The following is a 22952-nucleotide window of genomic DNA, read 5'->3' on the forward strand; positions in this document are numbered from 1 at the left end:
TAGCTTAAGAACGCCCAAGGCAGGCTTAGACCATAGAGAGATTTTATCAGGAGGATTCCTCTTCCGTGCCAACTCATTGCCCACTATTTCTCGAATTGCCAACACCGATCTTTGTGTTTTTCCTATCCTCTCATCATGCACAAGCCGGCGCCGTTCCCACCATATATACCAACCAGCAACCATTATCAGCTCCTTTGCATTTTCTTGTCCCATTGCCAAACCACCAGGACTATCAGAGCATAATAGTTCCTCAAGAACATCAGCTCCCGATCGATCAATCCTAGCCGCAGCCAGAATATTTTCTTCCAACCCGAGATGTTTCCATATCTCCCTAGCCCGGTCACACCAAGAAACGGGGACATGGCTCATGTACTTCTGATGAATCCCTTTCGCTTACCAACTCTTTCGATACCATCGGCCGGAACACTCTTTTTTATGCTGCTCACCCACAGTTCCGTCAGTGATGTGGTACTAAACTTTACCACACGCCAGTACGCCACACCTCACAGCCAGGCACGAACGTAGCTAGACTACACGCCCATGACTCCATGAGGGCTGGCCCACCTGGACTCAGTCAACAGTAACACCACTGAAACACCGTCACCTGCGGTATGCAGCAAAATTCACTCTGAAATCTGAACCAAGCACCAAACAATTAACGTGTATATGAAGAGCACAAACCAACAAGAACAAATCAAACTAATTCCTGCAGCACCTACTGGCAAACACGGTCACTACGCTACAGCTATATATACCTCTTCATTCTCTCTCTCTCTCTCTCTCTCTCATAGTACAAATTACTACTTCAAGCCACTTACAAATCCAACAAGCCATGAAATTAACCTGCAATAGGACCGATAAAAGGAAGCAGCAGGATGACACATCTCGGCAGGGAAACTACGTTCAGAATTTACAGCAGAGAAGCCCCTTCCTCCAGCCATGGCGCTGCCTGGCGCGCCTCCGCTCTCCTTTCGCCATCCTCACCGGGCTGCTGATCCAGTCCCTCTGCAATCTGGTTCAGCAAATGCAGAACAGGTATGAGGGAAATGTTCCTGATAGATCAGATCAATGTTGCATGCTTCATTCCATTAAGGTCTATTTTAGAACACAAATGAAGATCAGCTAGTAAGAAGTTCACAAATTTTTAGAACACAGATGAATCATAACAGGGTGCAATTTTCGCCTCACGGAATTAAATATAATAACTGGTAAAATTCTCAGAAAGTAATTGTTGTGATCAGACAGTGGGTAGGCATGTACTTACACTGGAAATGCAAAGGACCGGGTGCTAGTCGCGCTACTATCTGATCGGATGGAAATACTGCCAGAATAAGCAAGATGCCCAGAGTGTGACACGGGAGCTGACATGATACTAGGCCCGAACAAGCCCGATTCGGAGGGAGGATAGCCATTTCCGATTTGAGATTCTGCCTTTGCACTATCAGGTGCAATCTCTTCATCCATATCGTGTGCATGGGTAGGACTCTTACTAACTGTGCTCATCATATGCACAGAATTTCCTTCGTCTCTCTGGGTTGAATCATGTATATCAGTGATACCGTCAGTCTCGTGTTTATTTTCTACATTTGCACCACTGGGCTCTACAATGCCAGCTGATGAAGTTGATGCTACTGCAGTTTCATCAACCTTATTGGTTATTGCTTCACGCGCAGTACTTCCATTCTGATCATTGCTCTTCTCAGATGATCCGATGTCTGAACTACTCGAGCTCGGAGCATCGACTCCAGATCCAGCTTTTTCGACCTTATCAAATCCTTCAGCACTGCCATCATCAGTCTTCTCGAGATTGCAGATAGGTACAGCGGAAGCAGCATCTGTGATTGCCGATGTAGAGCATTCAGGTGGTGCCTCTACATCACATTCTTCAGACGTTGTTACTGTGCAATCATCGGTGTTCTCCGTACTTGATAAACTATTATTAACAAGCTCACTGGTTTTGGATGCAGTAGCTTCAATTCCATGAGACGCATTTGTGGAAACCTGAAATAATAACAAAACATTTTTCTCAGTTTTTTTATCATTTAGATCGTAAAGTTTCCGAAAAGAAAGATCTACCATCCTAAAGTTTGTTTGTACATTTTGCTACTGATTCTTTTTCCTCAAGAATACCACAGAATTTTGAGTGGTGAAAAAAATATTGAGAATGCACCTACGCCAAGATGATAATGATGAAAAGGAAAACAATTGTGGTGTACCTGTCCAGCTGCTTCTCCGCGAAGAGATGGCATTTGGTTTTTACTGGTTTCAGAGCTTACTGTGGCTTTATGCTGCGACTCTTCCGCGCTTTCGAGTCGAAGTAATTCTTCCAAACTTATTTTCTTCTCACTGATCTCACCGAAGTTAGTGGCCTTACTCCTGCCTTCAGGATCATGCTCTTCACAAGAAGAATGTTGCTTCTCATTGTTGCTATCGGGAGCAAAACCAAGAGGTAAAACTATTTCAGGTTTCAGTTCGTGGACAGACTTTGTAGCGCAATCTTTTTCCCTGTATCCTGGAGCACCATTTGCATGTATCATTTGATGATCAAATTTTGGAGAAAACTTTTCATCTACTACTTTTTCTTCTGAAAACTTCTGAGGAGGAGGTTGTCCTTCATCAATGCAGACATCTTTGACAAAATTACCACCATAATCAGAAGAAACAACACTGTCTGGCAATTTTATCTCCACAACATCCTTGTCATAAGAAGCATCCTCATGCACAACATGTACTATATCTTGTACTGGGTTTGTGTCCTCAACCATTTTCGTTGTCAATACTTCAGTCCTACAAACTAGTTGACAAGAAATATTACGATCATGTTGCTTTCTTGCAAAAAAGAAAACCTATCACGTAGTTGATGTCATCTAGCATCAGTACAACGTCATCAAGACTGCACAAGGTAACAAATTAATATGTTGTCAATAAATGTTATGCTAGTATTGCACTGCTATCATGATGTCTCTATCAATAGTCAAGCTACAATATGATGTATAATAATACAGAATCAACTAATGATGATTCCATGATAAAAAGATCTTTTGGGCCATCCCTAACAATAAAGTGTAAGTTGATGCTGATGGGGATGTTTTCAGTTTTGCTTCTTTTTCATTTTGGTTGCTGCGTCCCTTTTAATCAAGTGCAAGCATTGAAGTTTGTTGCTCTAACTCCGAACTACCATTATCCTAAATGCATGACAAGCGATGACCCTGATAGAGGGAACTTATTTTCTACAGTTTGGACAAAGTGGACGGTGGTAGATTATCATGATCAAGACGCACCGATGATAGATTATTGGGAGCACGGTCAATTTCGACAGGTAGAGCTGTAAGCCTGCAACTAAGACCGATTGCAACCTGAAGACATCATGGCAGCTTTCCTGACTACTAGGTAGGACATATCACCTTCAGTTCCCACAAGTTGCTGAGGGAACATTATATTTCATTCATTTCTGATAGAGATGCGCATCTCAAATATTTCTCATAGTTACTCTCAGTTGGCAAATATGTGTAATCTATCAGAGTTACTAAAACCAGGCTTAGCTAGTGAACCGTCGGCATTCGGTTGCATCTAAACAACTTGCTGGATATATACATATTCTAGTCAATAAGAAGACATTCACCTGAACTTCCAAATGGCACTTCTAAGTCTCTAGCAACGCGTGGCATTGATTTGACTAATAGAACAAATTTAATAGGAGCCATCATATACTTTCATCCAAGCTCAACTGGTGCATTGAGATAGCAGTTACCTAGCTTCATGATCTGGAGCCTACTTTGTCCGAGACATCACTGGGGCGCTGATTTACGGAGAGCAGAATTGTGAATCTCTCCTGCAAACAACGCAAAGAGCCAAAGACCAAATAGAAGTTAATACCAGCATGGTTTATTCCTGCCATAGTTTATACTGCCAAAAACTGGGCATGCTGCACTCTGTGTAAACTACATGTTCTTAATAACTACCTAAAAAAGAACTACATGTTCTTAACACAACAAAATCGTCCAAACTGTCAGGTACCACACCGGCCACACATTATTTGCATGAGCCAGTACAAACCGCAAAAAAACCAACAGAAAACATAGGCGAACAAACTGAAGAAACGTGCACCATAAGCATCAAAACTCAGACCCAATCTGGGTCTGCACCCGCCAAATACAATAGATGGCCTCCTCGCTATGCTACTCACCCAGACACGGTACCACAACCGTACAATCTGGTACAACAACCTAAAAACCTGAACTGAACATGTTGTCACAAGGCCAGCATGAGAAGAAAGAGAGGAGATGTACTCGTATACCACGCAGATCAATGGGCACTTGTCGTGAAGAAGGGCAAGAACACACTCTCGAAAGCACAAAAATGGGGGCAAGAACACAACACGCAGAATCTAACATAACAGGTAGCGTACCGAGGATTCGAGAGCCGTGCGCCGATTTCAATGAACAAAACTGGCAGAAGGGAGAGGCTGTGTGTTTAATGAACTTAACTGCATGCAGCAGATGTGTTGTCCGTAAGTGTGCACCCACAGCAGTAACTACAGTACAGGCAAGAGGAACTCAACAGCAGGAAAACTTAAACAGGAGCAGACAAGAAGAAGAACAAAACAACAACAAAGGCAAGAAACTTGGGAAAAAATTGCAGCAGAACATCTGCAATCTATCCCTTCGATTCTGTAACAATCCCTACAGGTTATGCATCGCGCTACTACTCTGTTCTTCTAGCGGAGATTGCCTGAGTCAGATCAGTGGTGTATTTTTCTTCCTCGAGTCAGGCTCGACAGAAGAAAGAAACAAACGGGGCACGATGAGGCTGCAGCAGAGGAAACGAAATTCTTCCATGACACCAAGAAACACTCGGAAACAATCACGCAAACCAGGAACGGAACTGAACGAAGAGATGGGAGGGGGGATCGGAGAGAACTCACCTTCGCGGCTGGGTTTAACTCCGGAATTCTCTTCTAGTTTTCGCCCTTCTTCATCAAAACTGAAAGGAGCGCCGCGCGAGAGAGCTGCGAGGATGATGGGATCGCGAGGAGGCCAGCGAACAGCAGAATTTTAGGATCGGAAGAAAAAATATCCAAACGGGAGGATGGTCTCTTAAATAAGAGGTATCAGAAGCAGGGCTGCGCATTCAATTTCGACGCTCTCTCTCGTTCTAGTACTATTTACAAATCAGCCCCTTGATGTTCAGGAAACAAGTCAATGGGGTTGCTTAAAGAACGAACAATCTGCTGCGAAAATTGCGACAATATGTGCCCGAGGCAATTTTGTGACCTTCAACTAGGAGAGGGTGCTGAACTGTATTTTCCTGAAGGATTTCACACTGCGGCAATATGGCCGCATGGTCTACACTTTGACATCACGTCTATTGTGTTGTACAACTACACAAGTTTCGCATTGTCCACTGGCCACTTTTTTCTGGAGAAGAAGGATGTGCAGTGAGTTTACAGCTTTTGACTTTTGACCGGTGAGATAACGCTTGCAAGAAATTGTAAAAAACAAATAATGAAATCAAATATCTTATCTGGCAATAGTATTGCCATCTCTGATGAGACTAGCCGGAGTTGGTGCAAGGGTTTTTGCACCTCCTTGTTTGAAAGGTGCTCTCTTTTCTAGCTTATCATTTTCTTCCCATATGTAAGGGTTTTTTTCACCTCCTTGTTTGAAAGGTGCTCTCTTTTCTAGCTTATCATTTTCTTCGCATATTCTTAATCTTCTACAGTATTACATTTCGGTTAGAGCCTCTTTGGTTCAAATGATTTTGGTATGAATTTGGAGGATTTGTATCCTTAGGATTATTCCTGTGATGGTTGTTAGATTTTTTGGGAGGGGATCCCATATAATTTCCTCTAAGAAAACCTTTGCACCAAACTTTATAGAAAATCTTGCATCCACTAAGAACACTTTGTAAGAATCTTTAGATTTTTCTGTGACTGAATCAAACAAAATTTGGTCCATGCCAAATCTCCCGTGGGATTAGAATATGCATGAGATTATGATCCTGCATTTTTTTAAATCATGCAAATTGCGATTTTACCTCTTTCGTAATCGTGTCACGTGTAGTTATTGTGTTTGTTCAGGAGAGACGAGGATGAGACAACAAAGCAACTCTTAATGATGTATGGACTCTAGTAAACATTCAGGGTCGACATCAAAGTACTTTGACACTATGTTGTTGTCTCCTATCGTCAGAAACGATTTAAATAAACTTAGTATACAATATTTTGGGTGTTGGTTCAAAGAGACGTTAGTCCAGTGAAATAGTAAGACGAGCTCACATGGATCTCTCCATGGTTTTCAAACCTGTGAGGTAAATAAATCTGAAGAAATATACTAAATTTTTGAAAAGTAATGAGCCGTATTGTTGCAAATTCTGTCACTTAAGCGAACACCACCGAATGCTTCGGTGGTAATAACATACTTCGTGGAGGGTCTGATTGTGAAATGATAGTACAGTGAAGTCAAATGAGAGAAGAAATTAAATAGCGATACCAAAACCGCAGGAGAGGACAGCTCTCCCGCATTGAAGCACTCTAAATTCCAAACCACCTCTACAGACCAAGGATTTATTGCAGCCCAACGCAACAGCCAATGAAGCTTTTCCAGAGAAGAGAAAAAGAATGCGAAGTAAAATCAAAGTCGACCTTGAACCTAAGAGCATCTCCAGCCGCGTCCCCCAAACCGTCCCCTAAACCGCGCCGGATTGAGCGTTTGGGGGACGTGTTTTGTTCGTGCCGCGTTTGGGGGACGTCGCTCCTCAGCCGCGTCCCCCAAACGCCGCCCCCAAACATTTAAAATAATTTTTTTAGCACATAAACCATTTATATCAAATGTAGCATATGAAAAAAAATGTTTTCGAGGATTGTTTTCAAATTAAATTACAACAAACAATAAAACAAGTAATCAAATATAATAAAAAGGGCTAGATGATACATCAAGGTGCCACGGTATTTCCTTTGATCCTCCACAAATGCTCAACGAGATCAGCTTGAAGTTGCTCATGCACATTGCTGTCACGGATCTCTGCGTGCATGGCGAGAAAATCAGCAAAATCTGCAGGCAACTCATGATCAACCTCCGCGAGAGGGCCTTGACACTCATAGGGACCAACATGTGACCTAACATGATTCTTGCGGTCATCCTCGATGATCATGTTGTGCATGATCACACAAGCCTGCATCACCTCCCACATTTGGTCGTGAGACCAGCTTAGAGCAGGGTACCGGACAATGGCAAATTGTGCTTGAAGCACACCAAATGCCCGCTCGACATCCTTCCTGCAAGCCTCCTGTCGTGTAGCAAAGTGAGAATTCTTCAGACCTGATGGATTCGAGATTGTTTTGACAAAAGTGGCCCATTTTGGATATATACCATCGGCTAGATAATAGCCTTTGGTATATTGGTGGCCATTGATCTCATAGTTGCATGGTGGAGCATGCCCTTCCACTAGTCTGCTGAACACCGGAGACCGCTGCAACACGTTGATGTCATTGTGTGATCCCGCCATGCCAAAGAAAGAATGCCAAATCCACAGGTCATAATCTGCCACAGCTTCAAGCACCACACTGCAATATCCATGACGCCCTTTGTATATACCTTGCCAAGCAAACGGGCAGTTCTTCCATGCCCAGTGCATGCAATCGATGCTTCCAAGCATTCCAGGAAATCCTCTGGCAGCATTTTGTGCCATGATCCTTGCAGTCTCTTCCTCAGCCTGGCCCTCTCAAGTAGTATTTGCCAAACTTTCCCACCACAAGCTAAGCAAAACTTGTACATGCACTCAATGGCAGTAGACTCACTCATGCGAAGGTAGTCGTCCTGTGTATCGGCAGGTGCTCCGTATGCAAGCATCCTCATGGCGGCGGTGCACTTCTGAATGGATGAGAACCCGAGAACGCCTACAGCGTCGACCTTGAGCTTGAAGTAGGGGTCGAACTCTCGAACGCCGTGGAGGATATTCATGAACAGGCCCTTGCTCATCCTGTACCGGCGCCGAAAATTGTCGGCATATGTTGCCCCGTCGGCGAAGTAGTCGTTCTGCAGCATGGCATGCCCCTCCATCCTCTGCCGGGGCTTCGACTTCCTTCTTCCCGGCCTTGATCCTCCGCGGCGCGGCCTCTTCCTCTTCTCCGCCTCAGCGTCAAGCATGCCCTGGAGGGACGCGATGATCAGCAAATGCTCCCGCAGGTCGTCGTCGAACGCTTGCTCGTCCTCCAGCAGCAGGGCAACCATCTCATCGTCGCTGTCCATGGCTAAAGCAAAATCAATGGTTAAAATTGCGCCGAGGCAGACGACGCAACAAACAGCGACCAATCGCGCCTACCTGGCAAGTCGTCGAGCACCTTCTGTGCGCGGAGGTGGGGCGGATTTGACGGCGCGTTCTGGGAGGCGCTGGCGACGCGGCGGCGGCGGCACGACCGGCGGGAGCCCCAGCCGCGACAACGGTGCTGACTCGCAGCACAGATCAGACGCCCAAACGGCCGGGAAATCCAGCGGCGGCGGTGGGGTGGGAGGCGCGGGAAGGAAGGAGCGACGAGAAAAGAGGCGCGAACCAACGGTTTATGCAAATAGTCGCCGACATGTGGGAGCCCGTCTCGCTTTTCGTTGTGTCCGGCGTCCCCGGAGCGTCCCCTGTGGGACGGGGACGGGCTCGGGGCGCCGGGCACCGTATAGGGGCGCGCCGGACAAAAAAGGGCTTTGGAGGACGCGGCTGGAACGCATTTTCTGTCCGGCGCGCCCCAAATCCCTTTGGGGGACGGTTTGGGGGACGCGGCTGGAGATGCTCTAAAGACATTGAAGGGTATCTCACTCACTTGATAAGATGCTTGCGTGCAAGATAACATAGAGGCAGTACATGTTCGTACTACATGCTTTGCTTCATAGGTGCAATGCAGGTAAATGCAGCAAACGTACACGTATTAATGGCCTATCACAAATATTGCAAAAGCATGTAAAGAAGATGGAAAAAAGCTCCTGAAAAAATAGGGTGACGCCGCTTGGTGCAAGAAGTAGGGTGAAGTTCTTGTTTGTGTGTCTGCTGAAGATTTTGACAGGACATGTATGTTGTGCTTCTATTAAGAAAAGGTCTAATTTCATGTTAGTAGGTGACGTGACTTCCTAACTAGTAAGCGTCACGGCACACATCTTGTCATGTGTGTCTCATCTTGTAGTATGGGGGGGATATATTCTTTGCCTAAAAAATAAGTTTCTTATTAAGTTTAGTGTGCCATATTAGAGTAAATCTGGTTTAAGAAATTTGGTCAGAGGAGTGGAAGCACAGCCCATAAAATCATGATGGGTACAAATTTAAAATTTAATTTTGGAAAATGACATGGAGACTTCTCCGTCGCTTTCTTCTTTAAAAAAATTCGGACTGTCACAGTGTGACATTAATACCGATCATTCTAGGTAAAATATACTATTTTTTCAAAATGTAAGCAATCATTGTTGTAGGACATACTATTGCTTGGTGCAAGAAATAGCTAGAGTGAATTTCTTGTTTGCAAATATGATGATGATGTTTCTTTTAGGGAGTGACTAATTGCCTTCCGACTGAGAAAATTCAGATGATGTCATCGAACCATGAATCACGAAGCAATCTACAGTTGTAACACATGAATAACACGAAGTAATCCAACAATTCAAGTAATTTTTCTCGGTTGAAACCCTATGTGCAACTGAAAAACACAACTCATGGTCGGCATAAGGCAATCTACCGATCTGGAAGTCGACTGAAGATTCGGCAAAATCATAAAAAAAATATCTTTTTAGGGTAACAAAATCTAATTTCATGTTAGGCGGCCTGCATACTAGCTAGTGGAAGCGCCACTGACCATCTTGTCATGCGTGTCTCATCTTTTAGCAACAGTGTGTTTATGGTGTTGCCTTGCCCCCAAAAACCGTTGGGCTTCATTCATCCGAGCTGCCGAACAACACAACACAACACTTGTTGATCACCACGACTAGACCTCTCAACTAACTGAATCCAAAGAGGTCAAATTAATAATTGGACAGCAAAAGGGAAGAATAGTATCCTCCGTCGAGGTAGTTAACATACAGGACCACGCACGCATCGAAACTTCTCCATTCTGCCAGGACATCAGCACGAGAACGCAGCGATTTTACCGGCTCCGGTAGGTACAGCAGTGATGACGTCATGCTGATGTCACCCATGTATTGATTTAGTTTCTAAAAAATTGTGAAATATGTCTGAAATTTGTGAAACATGTCTGAAACTTATGAAAATTTATTTACTGTTCAAAGTATGTTTCACAAAGTTTCACATATGTTGCTCACGTGTTTATGAAACTTGTGAAATATTTTCTACTGTTCAAATTTATTTCAATTATGTTTCAGTTTTGTCAAAAAGTGGACAAGTAGTCTCACCAATCTCAATGCATAATATGTGGTAGATAGCACTCCTACACATACCGTTACCTTTAAAAACGAGTTTTCGATCAGCACGATTCAGTCCCGTTTGTTTTTTCAATTTTTCTTTCGTAGCAGCATACTACATCGCATATCCACTTCAGTTTAGCTTGCACTGACGGGTCCATACAGCGAGATGTAATGATTTCGACCAGCCAGGTCATATGATCTGACCTTTCTTATTATATGCTCAAATATCGCCCCGAGGGACAAGGCGTACGTAGCGCTACAAAGCTTGTTGAGCTCGCTAGATTTGATCCACTAGACATGATTTCTTTTTAAAAGCAAGTAGTACAACACTTAAATCTCCCATCACCAAATCAGTCACTGTCAATCATCTGCACTAACCCAACCAAGAAACATACATCCACCGATGCCATTATGTTTAGCAATCTTGTTAACATGTTGGAATAAACCAAAATCAATAATGTGTAATGGAAGAAAGCATGAATATCCTCAACCAAGCGTATCTGAAGAAGAGAACGGGGAGGAATACACAGGCGTTGCGTACAGACAAATTTCCTAGAATAAGAAAAGGCGCTGACAAATGAACCTTAGGAATTTTGCGACCGACCAACCGTCCGTTTTCACATGGGACAAAAACATATCATTCTGGCGCCATGTGAGAGAGCCATTTGACCAAACTAAAAGTGAGAGAGCATGTATGTGCACATGGGTACGATCCAGCTAATTTGCATCAAACAAACTAAAGTAAGAGATGCTACAATTCTTGCATGGGCTAATCATCTTATACCTAGCTTGGCGAGAGGCAGCTCACTCAGAGATTCTATCTGGCTAACATCCTACCATTGCATGGAAAGAAAAGGCAAGTCAATCAGATGTGATGTTACTGCCCAATCATGATCTACCGAACAATCAAATCTATGTGCTGAGCCTTTTGTAAACACAACGGGTACCAATACCAAACCATAGCAGAAGTCAAATGACATCGTCAACACACTCGAAAGGAAAGGATACATCACACAGACGTGCCTGCAAAACGAAAACCCTGTACAGCACCATACGTCCGGAGCATCAACTTTGCCATCAATTGAGCTACCCTAGGCTCAGCATCTGAAGAAACAAACCCTTGGTAATACTTCAGTGCCAAGCAACAGAGGCGAAAACTGGAGAGAACTGAAGCAAATCAAACCTAACAATTTGGCCGAAAAGAAAGAAACCAATCAACCTAACATTCTGCAAATACCCTAGGATGTTCGGCCTGTGCACCGACTTGTTCTCCTGGAAACCCGTGGTGAATAGGATCGGGGCTGCTCCTTTAGCCACCAAACATTACAAGTAGATCCTACAAGATGTTCGGCACCTGTGAGGAGAGCTTTTGCTGCAATTCCCTGATCTGAGAGGAGAGCTCCACCTTCTGCTCCTTGTAGCTGTGAAGCAGAAAGTCCTTCCCTCCAATAACCTCCTTCAGCTCACCAACTTCCCTCTTGAGCATCTCCACCCTCTCCAGCTCTCCTTTCTTCTTCTCGACGCTAACAAAATGCAGCTCAGGGTCATCGACGCTGCTGTCGGCATAGCCGTTAGCGTGCCCATTGGTGGCATAGCCATTAGCATGCCCATTGGCAGCATCTGGCTGCCAGTGTCCACTGTGCAACGGCTTATCGTGAGACAGCGCTTCCGCAACACAATGGTCAGCAATGATCTTCCTCAGGTGCTGGATCTCGCGCTCGGATTCAAACATGTCTCGGTTAGCAGAGTCAAGCTGTGACTGCATGTTGGAGGACCGTGTCTCCTGGATGGCAAGAGAGTTCTTAAGGTCTGCAATCTGGGCCTGCATCTCCATGATCATCTCATCGCGTCTCTTCAGCTGCTGCCTCAGCTTCTGTATGACCTCTCTCTTGCTATAAATGTCAGATCCCGACTCTGAAACACGTGGAGAGCCAGAGCTGTTTGAGTACTGAAATGGTTTGCGGGGATCCTCAAGGCGGTCAGGTGATGATATCCACATGACGCCACTGTTATCTTTGCTTGATTCTTGCCCTGGTATCTTCACAAGTGGAAGCGAGGGTTCAACTGATTTAGATAGAGGACTTGCAGGTGGATGCTTGACTTCCACTCTACCATCTGAATGACCTGCACACGACAATCAGCATTGAAAAGCTGTTACACCACCAACAGAGTTTTAAACACCAAATTAAGGCACCAAAACTCTAGGTACTTTAATTCAGTCAGCAAAGTTGAAGAAACAGCCAAGAATGAGGAAGATGACATTGCTGTGTCTCTAAATCCTGAACCTCATGTCAATTGCCATTATATGAAACTAATCAGTAATGTCGTCAGAATAGCTATATTTGCAGATCCCGGTATTTAACAGCTAATAGGGGTGTGAGCCTGTGACAATCATAGATATAATAATACTTGTATGAATCATCCAAAGTTAGCAACGCAACCATCCAGTCCCACTAAATGTGTGTCACCTCTTGTTAGTAGGCTAGGGTGTTTAGGAGGAGCTGCCACCTCTCGTTGGCAACGTGAACAACCATCTTTGGCATTGTGCATGCTTTTTGGCATCCCTTTTATACATTTGATATACCTTCCAGGGCGTATTCTCAAAAGAAAAAGAAAAAAACAACTATCCTGTCCCACTAAATGTGTGTCATTTGCAAGACTGAGCAAGACAAAGAACAGTGCAGCTTTACAGTAACTCGTGGACAAGATAACAGAATGCTCAGTCTGTCTGTCTAGCATGCTCTATGCTGTACTTCTTAAAGTAAATCAAATATTCTTAGACTCGTAGGTTTACTAGCCAAGATGAACCAGTTTGGCTGGTTAGTGGTTACAGCAGAATGATTTTGTCAAGTCGCAAGTCGCAACCTGAACTCTGGCCTAGGAACTGTTTTGGATATGTGGATTTTCTGTTAGTTGCACATGAGAAGCTAAGCTGCTCACTCTTGACAAATTTAAAATCCACACGTTCATAGGAAAAAGTCAATGCTACTCAGCATTCCTCTCTCTTGTGTTTCAAGAACAAGAAATTGTTTGTTCCAATTATGCATATCATTGCCAACTCAGCTAGAATTCTAGCACCCTAATCTGATCTAACAACTGGTAAAGGTGTGCTGTAAAAGTGTAATGTATCTTTGCTAACCCAAGAGGCTTATACATTTTGTAACTAATGGACTCATACATAAACACACATTCCAGAGTTGTAACTAATAAACGGTGTATTTGAACGACAGTTAGATCTATTGACTTCCCAATAAAAATCTGATTGTGTGGATGAACGACTGTTTGCATATATAATGTATGTTTTGTTGCTTACATGAATGCCATGAATTGAAGGCATTTGGACAAGAATAAAGGGGAAATGCCAATGATTATAATAAAGATAGTTGAATAAAATCCAACCAAACTATCCCACCGAAATGTGTATTGCCACCCAACCCAAACTGAACTACAAGCAATCTCCACCTGAACTGAACTAAACTAATGGCAGAAACCGTGGGTTTAGGTTGTGGGTACCCACTGGTGTTGCATGCGCATGTTCATATTACCTGACAACCTGACAGCTAACCAAGTGCGATGCTGATCGTTTGTCCACAAAGATGAAATTCACCATGGCAACCCGAGCACGTGAGCTCCCTCTCTTCCGCCCGTCGACAACGAGGAAAATGATGAGGGCGAGTAGGGGTGGGACGACAGGGAGTCGGACAGCTAGGATGAGGTGGCAGTGGCCTCCTCTGCATGTTCTGCAGCTTGCGGTTCGACTCTGAGAGCTCCCTTTTCGCACACTGTGGCTCCAAGCACCAGTTCGATTTCCATAAGCCTGTGATGGAGCTGGGGCTGGATTTGTACAAACGAGGACTGAACCTCAACTCTTACCATGCATTTCTTCCCAATCGCCGATCCATGGATGTTCCCATGCACCATGTGTGGAACGACAGCGCCCACCGCAGTGGCGACAATCAAAGCAACAGACGGTGCCTCTGTCATTGAGCAGGGCTGCTGCCGTTCCCTGCTCATAAAAGAACACATCCTTACTGGAGAAGCAGGAGGGCGTTGGTGCGGCTGCGGCGCCGGAGGGCCAAGTGCTGCGGCAGACCGGCAGTGTCCATGCTGTCTGGCGGCCACTTCCCCTCAGTGTTGCAGGATCTCTATTTCACTGTTCGGACCCAACGAAACAATCCAAATAACTGGTTCTGGACCATGTCTAATAAGGACCAAACTGAATAGGCAAACACCAAGCCATACCCAACTCTTTCCTCTATAACAAACTAAACCAAATTATCAACACTCTAGGCCCATAACAATCCATACCTATTAAGTACACAACAAGAAACCAAACCATTTTACCCAGGTAATCCAAAACCATTTCCATGAACAAGAGAAGCCTTGTTGAAGGAAGTATGTCTTGGATGAGTTTGGTGGGTAGCAATGCAAGGTTGTGAACATCATCATGCATATGCTTCTTGTACATTGGCCAGAGTAGGGCTTAAAGTTTTCCCTCAAGTCCATTATGCACATGCTATTTTCAGAATCTTACGAACATCGTTACGGAAATTGTAGTTAACTCTAAACTTTTGGGTTATGGCGGGCTAAAAGGATCCAAACAGTACGGACTAAAAGGTTCAGTGGAAATGAGATATAGGCAACAGAATATACTAAGTTACAGAAGAAGCACCTGAAATACAAGAGTAGCAGCTAGTTTGGCCACGAAACCGGCAGAGGTTTGAGTGCGATTCGCATCCTGCAGGCCTTCTTTCGGCTGCAGTATTGCACAGTAAGCAGAAAGCATATAAAGAACACGAAAATGGAATAAAAGTTACGATTGCAAAGAGGAGCATTAGACCTTTGGGAGAGCTATTGTGCTGCTTTGTATCGAACATTTGCTTTAATTTGCATCCAAGTTTAACAGAAAGAGTGCTTAGCAAAACTCCTCCGGCAACAAGAACCCAGTTTGGTCCTCCTCCTTGGAAATGATCTACTCTTCCTGCCTTCTGTATGCCCCTATTTGTCTTAGACTTCATCCTAACTCCTAAGGATAACCAGTTTCTTCAGCCAAGTGAACAGATGCAGCAACTTGACCTACATGTATGACAATATTGTCACTTGTCACTTTGTCAGCACCATGGCTTCCATTAACAGTACGGAAATAGAATATTTAAATCTACCAAAACACATGCGCATATGGGTCCAAGATAGTTCCCTTGACAAGAAAAATATTTTGTTAACAAAACTATGGGCTAAACGACTAAGCAGATACAACATGGAAATTCGGCATTAGCAGGACAAACAGTGAAAGCTAAATGTAGTACTACCTCTGATATGCCGCCATGGGATGCGTACAGTAAACCTTTTGAAACTTTGGTCATTGGTTGTGAAGTACAAAGAATGACTATGAAATTTATGTCCTTAGATTTGTATTACGTATTATGCACTTTTTTATGACCTATTATGATTCGAAATTGCAGTCAAATTCTTGCACTGTAGGTATTGTGCTATGGTGGAAGCAGCTCATCAGTACAGCCTGGGAAAATTCTAAGCAAACTTGTGATTTGCCCCGTACAAATTCTATCTTAAAGCTTCACTTTTTGGTAGTACTTAACGAAATTCACCAGCTTAGCCTGGGCATGCCGGGCCTTGGCTCCGCCACCGAGAACAGGGGCAGTTGCAGGATTTTTGGGTCAGGTGTACAAAGTTTGAAGCTTGGCGTTCTACAAATTAAGTACAAGATTAACTCTCTTCTTAAAATAGAGGGTGTACAGATGTACACCCATGTCTTTAATTGGCATCATCCATGTCAAAGAGTCGTAAATGTCAAGAAATTTTGGAACAAATGAAGTAACTTAGTAAGGGATTAGCATTTTCATATATACAATTATACATACATGAAACAGAGTTCATAACAATGCAGTATTACAGTATTCCATGACTTGCTATAGCTTTTCATTGTTCCCAAGGATCTCGTTTAGGGATTGCTCAGCATCAGTTACCGCGGTAGCTAATCACTAAACTTACACAGAGGAATCACCTAAATGTTTTGTTTTGGTCCCCCACTCCAGGAACCATAAGCAGGTAGCAATGCAGTATAGTAGAGGGAAGTCCGGATTCAGTAGAATATATATTGCATTGACGTAGAAAAACCTAGTTTACAAAAGAAACTGTATCAAGATGATGCACGTATAATCACCAATAGTCTGCCAACCTCTTGAGTTGCTCGTCTTCAAGCGTCAACCCTACCATGGCAGGCTTGTTCTGGATGCTGTCGTAACCCATCAATTTCAGACGATCTGCAGCGACCCAGAAGCCAGAGTTTCATGTCTGCACGGGTTTGAATTCAACAGGGCTGGCAACCTATTTGTGTCACCGGGGCAAGGAGCCAGCGAGCACCAATTGCAAATAACGGTGACGAGGAGAAGGAACGGGAGGCGGTGATGCCAGGAGAGAGTGGCTAGGAAGCAGACTGTGAGTTGGAAGAATGGGTCGGGTCCCTATCAGATTTATCTCCCATTTTCGTATAAGGGAATTTGATGATACCAGATGGTAGAATACCGCGAAGAGTAGTCTCCGGTAGGTAGAAATTTCCGGGTTAGGAATGGCACTTGCTGATATGACAATCCTATAAATAAATTGTACAGTAACTGGAAAAATGACACATTTGTACTTTGCAACCTTGCTAAAATGTCATACCATTCGGCTAAAGTGATACTACTAGATTGGAGTGTAAAACAGAGCTCTTCTCTTACCTGTCGACCGCCCTCTGCCCTGCCCTCTCTCCTGAGTCCTGCCTGCCTCCCTCGGCCGCTCAGCCTCGTAACCTCAGCGGCAAGAGAGGCGGCAGGATGGAAGAGGGCGAGGTCCGCGGCGGAAGGAGCAGGCGGTCCAGATATGAATTGATGGAGAAACTAATGGAGTATAAAGGAGGGGGGCAGCAATCGGGGTGACAAGTTAGTGGATAAACTCACCGAGTCGGAGCGCCGCCGTGGGTCGCCTTCTTCAGTCGCCGGACAAGATAGGGCAGGCCGGAGCGAGGGAGGCAGACGTACGGCGGAGAGGGCTGGGAGGCGCGACGGAGGGTGGGGAGCCGGCCGGCGCGAGTCGCCGGGAGAGCCCTGGGGGCTTTGTGGTTTGGGTGCGGTGGAAGTGGAACTGCCGTCGCGGGCGCAGTGCAGGTAAGGTCGGAGAGTTTGTTTCTCTGCTCATTTCATTTCGTTGGGATCAGCTGCCCAAAATTGATTAACACTACAGGTGGCATTCTACAAAGCGGCATACACCTAGCATCACAATTTTTCACCTTTAAATTCGTATCTCTTTTACTTTTAACCCTCTACTACTACTTGCCCTTTGTTTCTTTTGCCAAGAGCCTTTTCCTTTTTGGAAATGGTGAGATGGCCGAGGGGTGCTTTGGAATACATACTAAAAAGAAATATGGGGTGCTACTTAGCGAGGTAACAAAAGTATGCTTATTTTCTTAACCTGCATGTCTTCTTTATGCTAAACTTGGTCCGGCCACTTCTAAGCATGTTCGGCATTCACGTGGAATGGGGTGTATTGTATTACTTTTATTTTAAAATAAATGCTTCAATTTTATCTAGATACGGATAAATCTACGTATTAAGATACGTTTAGATACATCTACAGAACATGGTAGTGGCTGATTAGCACTGTCTTTTCGACATGTTGCACACAAACAAAACAAAATTCCATTCAAGCGAGCGCTTAGCGGGCACATTACATTGGCTCAGGCTCCTTTTGTACGCCACCGTTGACGATTACTCCCTCCGATCAATGGTAATTATCAATGATTTAGTGTAAATTTAGATTAAACTGAATTAAAATCTTGATAACCGTTATGGATCGGAGAGACTAATATTTTCTTGGTACTCCGCATTAGTTCGCGTTTTAGGTTTAGTCAAAGTTAAACTTTGTAAATTGAACTAAATATTTAGTAAAAAAATATCAACATTCACAATTGTTATAGTTGTTGTTACTTTTCACTAGTATAATTTTGGTTGTAGCCAGAACCCAAACTAGTAGTAGAAAACAGAGGCAGTACTCGCACGGTACTCGGCATTGAACTGAGGTTAGTACTGGAATGAGCGTTTTGAACGGTCAAGATCCAGGATTCTCCATTAACATCGGACGGAGGGGAGGGGACCGAGACCACCGTGGGCAATTTACCTGATCGACCTGCCTCCGGCTCCGGGTACGGGAGCCACTCCGGTAGCTACGGAACAAGCAGTGCGCCCACAAGGACAAGGACCTACCGTGGCTAGCTCTTGTTTCTTCTGCTTGGGATCAACGACTGGGCCTGAGCCTGGGTGAACACCTCACACGGATAGGCACCGGTCCGTAGCTACGGACGCACCGCTACTGACGATCCACAGGTCTTAGGTCATCTCCAACGCCGTCGACCCAAATCAGTTGTGTTGGGCCGTTCGGTTGGAGCAGTTTGGTGGCTACACGGACACGCGGACATGCGGCCATGGCCAACGGTCAGTTTGGTTGCACAGTGCATCCAAGGCGCAAATACAGCCCAAAACAAATAAACCGGAAAAAAGGAAAAAATAAAAAACAAGTAAATTTAAATTAAAGTTCATTAAACTTAACCCTATTTTGAGAAAATTTTACGTAAAGGAAAACGCTATATGGTTTAACTAAAAAAAAGTGGAAACACTAGGCTAGGGTTTGGGACGTGGTGGCCACCGGCGCGTTAGTACTCGTCGTCGTCGTCGTTGATGAGGACGACGCCCCCCGGTGGAGACGCGTTGTTCCGGCTGGACACATCAGAGGGTGTCGGGGACTCCGGCTAGGGCGACCACTGCGTCCTTTCTCAGGCGGAGTGTGGGTCTGGAGGGCTCGCCGGCCTACGCAGGCATGCCAGCCGCGTCGCCTCCTTCTGCCGCTGCTCCGCCGCAGCGGTCTCAAACTCCGCCTCGTGCTTGAGGCGGAGTAGGCGCTCCTCCTCCTCTCGGAGCGCGGCCTGGCGCGTGGCCTCCTCCTGCCGGCGCGCCATGGCGAGGAACGCCCATGCGTCGGTGTCCTCCTTGGCCTTCTTGGCCTCCTTCTCCAGCGTGGAGGCGCGCAGCACCTTGGCGAGGTGCCGCCATTTGGCCAGCTCCTCGAGGTCGTTGACCTCGCGGGACGCCGCGAGCGCGGCGCGCAGCTCGGGGTCATCGTCCTCCTCGGGTTGGGCCTGTGGTGCTGGCGTGGCCCACGGCGCAGCAGCCGCGGGCTCGTTGATGTAGAGGCCGCCAGGCCGGCGGCCCGCCCTCCTCGCCGGCGTGCGCGGCTACACGGGAGGCCTCGCCGTCGTCGAGGTGAAGCACGTGCGCCAATGCGCATCGTGCCCACCTTGAACAACAAGTCCCAGTAGGGATTGTTGTCGTTGTAGGTGGGGTCCTCCCGGAGGTCTGCCAGCAGCTGCGTGCGCCGCCACTGGATCTCCGCCAAGAGGGCGAGGCTGGTGGCCGGGATCGGCGGCACCGGAACCCGATCTGGGCTCAGGTGCCAACCGTGGGGGAGGTGCACGTCGTCCCACGGCATTGGGGCGCCGGCCTCCCAGAAGATCTGCGCCACCACGACGGTGACGTAGATCCGCTCGCGGATCGGCGACGGCGGCCCCATGTCGAAAGGCACCGACGTGGCTCGCCGGCTGCTGCCGGCCTCGTGGTCGTTCGCGGATGGCTCGAACTCGCGCTTCGGGGCCATGGCGGCGCGGAAGCTCGACCGAGCGAGCGTGCGTGGGGAGTGGAGTGGGAGTGGGGACTAGATAGGGACAATCCGCCTCCCAGTCCAAATTTAATAGGACTCGGGCGCCGACAGGTGGGCCTGAGAGGCGACCGGGCGGACGTGGGAGGATGTCGCGTGCCATCCACGACCACGCAAACCTGGCCTAGATTTGGGCCGGGTTTGGATCGTCCCGGACACCGCGACCATCCGCTTTTGGGATGCGTCGCGGCGTTGGGCCGCGTTTTTGTCCGGCGCGGCCCATCCGGACGCGCGGGCGCGGGATGGGTCGCCACGTTGGAGATGTCCTTGGGACACTTCCAGCTGGCTGACCCATCGGGTTTTGGTGTGTCCGATTCGGTCCGTGCGAACAGGTGGACAGGCCGCACACGCTCCAGTGAGGCAACGCAAACGGACCGATATATCCGCTCGATCCATCCGTTCACCAAATTTGGGGAATGAATGCATCGACGCAGATGTTGTGCAGACAACGCTTGTGTTCGGCCATCGGTTGTTGGGTCCGGTTTGTAAGTGTCACATAATGCTAGTTAATTTTTCATTAGGAACCGACATCCAGTTATATAAAAAGGCTCGCATAAACTGAAAATAAATGGCCGCTACTACGTCGGCCGTACACGTCTACACCTCCCCGCCGCCGACATCGTCCTTGTCTAGCGCTGCAGCCCATATGGATGTTTCTTGGTGGGGTTGCTTGAAGACGGCCCGGCGGCGTTTTCCCTGCGTTGGGCCTCCTAGCGCCACTCATCCTCACGGCGGGCCAAGGCGGTGTTGAGCACAGCAGCCTAGTGCGCCTTCCTCTCCTCCTCCACCGCCGCCCGCTCCGTCTCCTCCGCTGCTACCTTCACGTGTCGACCCAAACGGACAAAAACGAACCGTTTGGGTCGCCAATTTGGATCAACCCGCTGGAGATGCCCTTACTTGCCTTCCATCATCCGTGTCGCCTTCCAGAGCCATGGGAGCCTTGCGGCGGCTCTTCAAGTTGGTAGGCTCTTACTTACCTTGGGCGTGTTTGGCAACATCCAATCTTCTCAGAAATGAGCGGTGCCCAACATATCAGCTGCCATTTTGCTACACAAACACGCGATCCAAATTTTCTCCAGAATATTGAATGGTCCCAGAAACTTCAAGGCCAACTCAACATAAGAGCACCTCCAACCGTCTCCCCGACGAGGACCCGGCAGTCCTTTTTTTCATCCGGACGGTGTTATTCGGCCCAGCCGCACCCCTTGTTCCTCGTTTTTCCCCGGAATAGGCCCTTAATCCATCCGGCGAGCCCATGTCATCCCCGACCCCCCGAGGTGCGCTCGGTGACATAGGCATCCCCAATGGGCCTGTCGAAGAAGGTACCCGGGGTTTACTTAAGGCCCATGACTCGAAGAATATGAAGCTCAAAAGCCCAATTAAGCGTCGGTTTGGAAAGATAGAGTTGTATTAGGAATAATCACTTGTAACTATTACGGGACGAACTCAAAGAGTCTCCCGGTGTTTGTAACTTGTACATCACGAAACCCTCGGCTCCGCCTCCTATATAAGGGGGAGTCGAGGGAGAAAGAGAGGATCGATTCATTGTCAACATAACCCTAGTTTTCTAGTAGTCGAGTACTTTTCCGGCTGAAACCCTCGAGATCTACTTGCCCTCTACTTTCCACGAAACCCTAGTCTACAACTTGTAGGCATTGACAAGTCGATACCTTTTCAATTGGCACCGTCTGTGGGTCTTAGAGGCGACAAGGAGTTGATCTCGATGGCACGTTCAATATCGTCGACATCTTCGGTGGCAAGCAACGCGGTGGATGGAGGTAAACAGATCGAAACTGGTCTCGTTGATTTTGCACCTCACCCTCCCGCCCGTGTGGATGCATATGCGTATCTGGAGGAGCCAATGGAGATGACGTTTGGAGGTTTCCACTTCCGCGTCGAAAAGAAAGGATCGCATCGTCTCGCGACACCGGTTTCGTCGGGATTGTCGGCGGTCGACTCCGATTTCTCGGAATCATCATCATCGTTCGAGACGGGCACCGAGGAGATCTCGCCGCCACGCTTCGCAAAGTCTGCGTCAAGCGGAAAACTCGCCGATATCTTCGGCAACATGTCCTTCGGGTCGCCTGCATATTCAGACATGAGCAGCGACTCGGAGAGCATCGACAACTTCGGCTTCATCGACATATCCACCTCAGTTCGAGCGGATCTTACCGATCCGCGCGACGGTGTCACCAGCTTCAGGAGGACCAACCCGACAAAATATCATCAAGTCTATGTAGTTGGAGAGACGAGTCGCCCAGAGGAGGAGACATCAGAGGCTTTCGATGATTTGGGAAATCAATACGTCGATCCCACTGATCTTACACGAGGTTTAGGCACCAAGTATGTCGGGACTACACCACGCCAGAGGTTGCAACTCCCGCAAGCAGCTTGGGACAGAGTGACAACAGCTTTGAACGGTACAGATCCGTTGACCACCGCCGCTACGGTGGAGGAGTTGCAAGCATTCCAATACAGGCTCCGCGCGCCAGCCGAGAGATAGAGAAAGAAAGGGAGATACTTGAGAAGAGAAAAGCCGCAGCTTCCGCGTCAAGCAAGCGAAGTGCTGAGCTGAGTCGACAATCAGGAACTTCGGGAGATAGTCACAGAGCAGCTCGTAATAGGGGAAGATCTCGGTTGCAGCATATACCTGAAGGCGAGAGGGAGCATCTGGTCCAAAACCTTGACATGTCCTTTATGTCGATAGACACAAGGGGAAACATTATTCCCAAAACACCGGAAGCTGGATATATGGTGACTCAGGCCTTTATACTGGCAAACAGGCCACCTCCC

The 22952-nt window shown here is 46.7% G+C and overlaps 3 protein-coding genes across 7 annotated transcripts; all 3 read right to left on the reverse strand.

Moving 5' to 3' along the window:
• Window positions 1–638: 638 nt before the first annotated feature.
• Window positions 639–5122, reverse strand: LOC127326566 (uncharacterized). Of its 4 annotated transcripts, none has more exons than XM_051353418.2 (5): window positions 4925–5122; window positions 3752–3832; window positions 2217–2787; window positions 1265–2001; window positions 639–1012 (listed from the first exon to the last, which is right to left on the reverse strand). In XM_051353418.2, exons 3-5 carry the CDS (start codon window positions 2763–2765, stop codon window positions 904–906), a joined length of 1395 nt encoding a protein of 464 aa, XP_051209378.1. In that variant the 5' UTR covers window positions 2766–2787; window positions 3752–3832; window positions 4925–5122; the 3' UTR covers window positions 639–903. The 4 variants fall into 4 exon arrangements, with proteins under 4 accessions (XP_051209378.1, XP_051209377.1, XP_051209374.1 ...); XM_051353417.2 differs by having other exon boundaries at window positions 2217–2893; window positions 4925–5121; XM_051353414.2 differs by having other exon boundaries at window positions 2217–2794; window positions 4925–5120.
• On the reverse strand, window positions 3789–8703 carry LOC139832513 (uncharacterized). Its single transcript, XM_071822287.1, has 3 exons — window positions 8323–8703; window positions 7751–8251; window positions 3789–3832 (listed from the first exon to the last, which is right to left on the reverse strand). Exons 2-3 carry the CDS (start codon window positions 8247–8249, stop codon window positions 3789–3791), a joined length of 543 nt encoding a protein of 180 aa, XP_071678388.1. The 5' UTR covers window positions 8250–8251; window positions 8323–8703.
• Window positions 8704–11323: 2620 nt separating this feature from the next.
• LOC127326562 (uncharacterized) lies at window positions 11324–17599 on the reverse strand. Of its 2 annotated transcripts, none has more exons than XM_051353410.2 (4): window positions 17354–17599; window positions 15238–15473; window positions 15070–15153; window positions 11324–12521 (listed from the first exon to the last, which is right to left on the reverse strand). In XM_051353410.2, exons 2-4 carry the CDS (start codon window positions 15413–15415, stop codon window positions 11734–11736), a joined length of 1050 nt encoding a protein of 349 aa, XP_051209370.1. In that variant the 5' UTR covers window positions 15416–15473; window positions 17354–17599; the 3' UTR covers window positions 11324–11733. The 2 variants fall into 2 exon arrangements, with proteins under 2 accessions (XP_051209370.1, XP_051209371.1); XM_051353411.2 differs by lacking the exon at window positions 17354–17599 and adding an exon at window positions 16594–16617.
• Window positions 17600–22952: the final 5353 nt, after the last annotated feature.

The sequence above is a fragment of the Lolium perenne genome, chromosome 6 (assembly GCF_019359855.2).
Source record: "Lolium perenne isolate Kyuss_39 chromosome 6, Kyuss_2.0, whole genome shotgun sequence".
Classification (NCBI taxonomy): domain Eukaryota; kingdom Viridiplantae; phylum Streptophyta; class Magnoliopsida; order Poales; family Poaceae; genus Lolium; species Lolium perenne.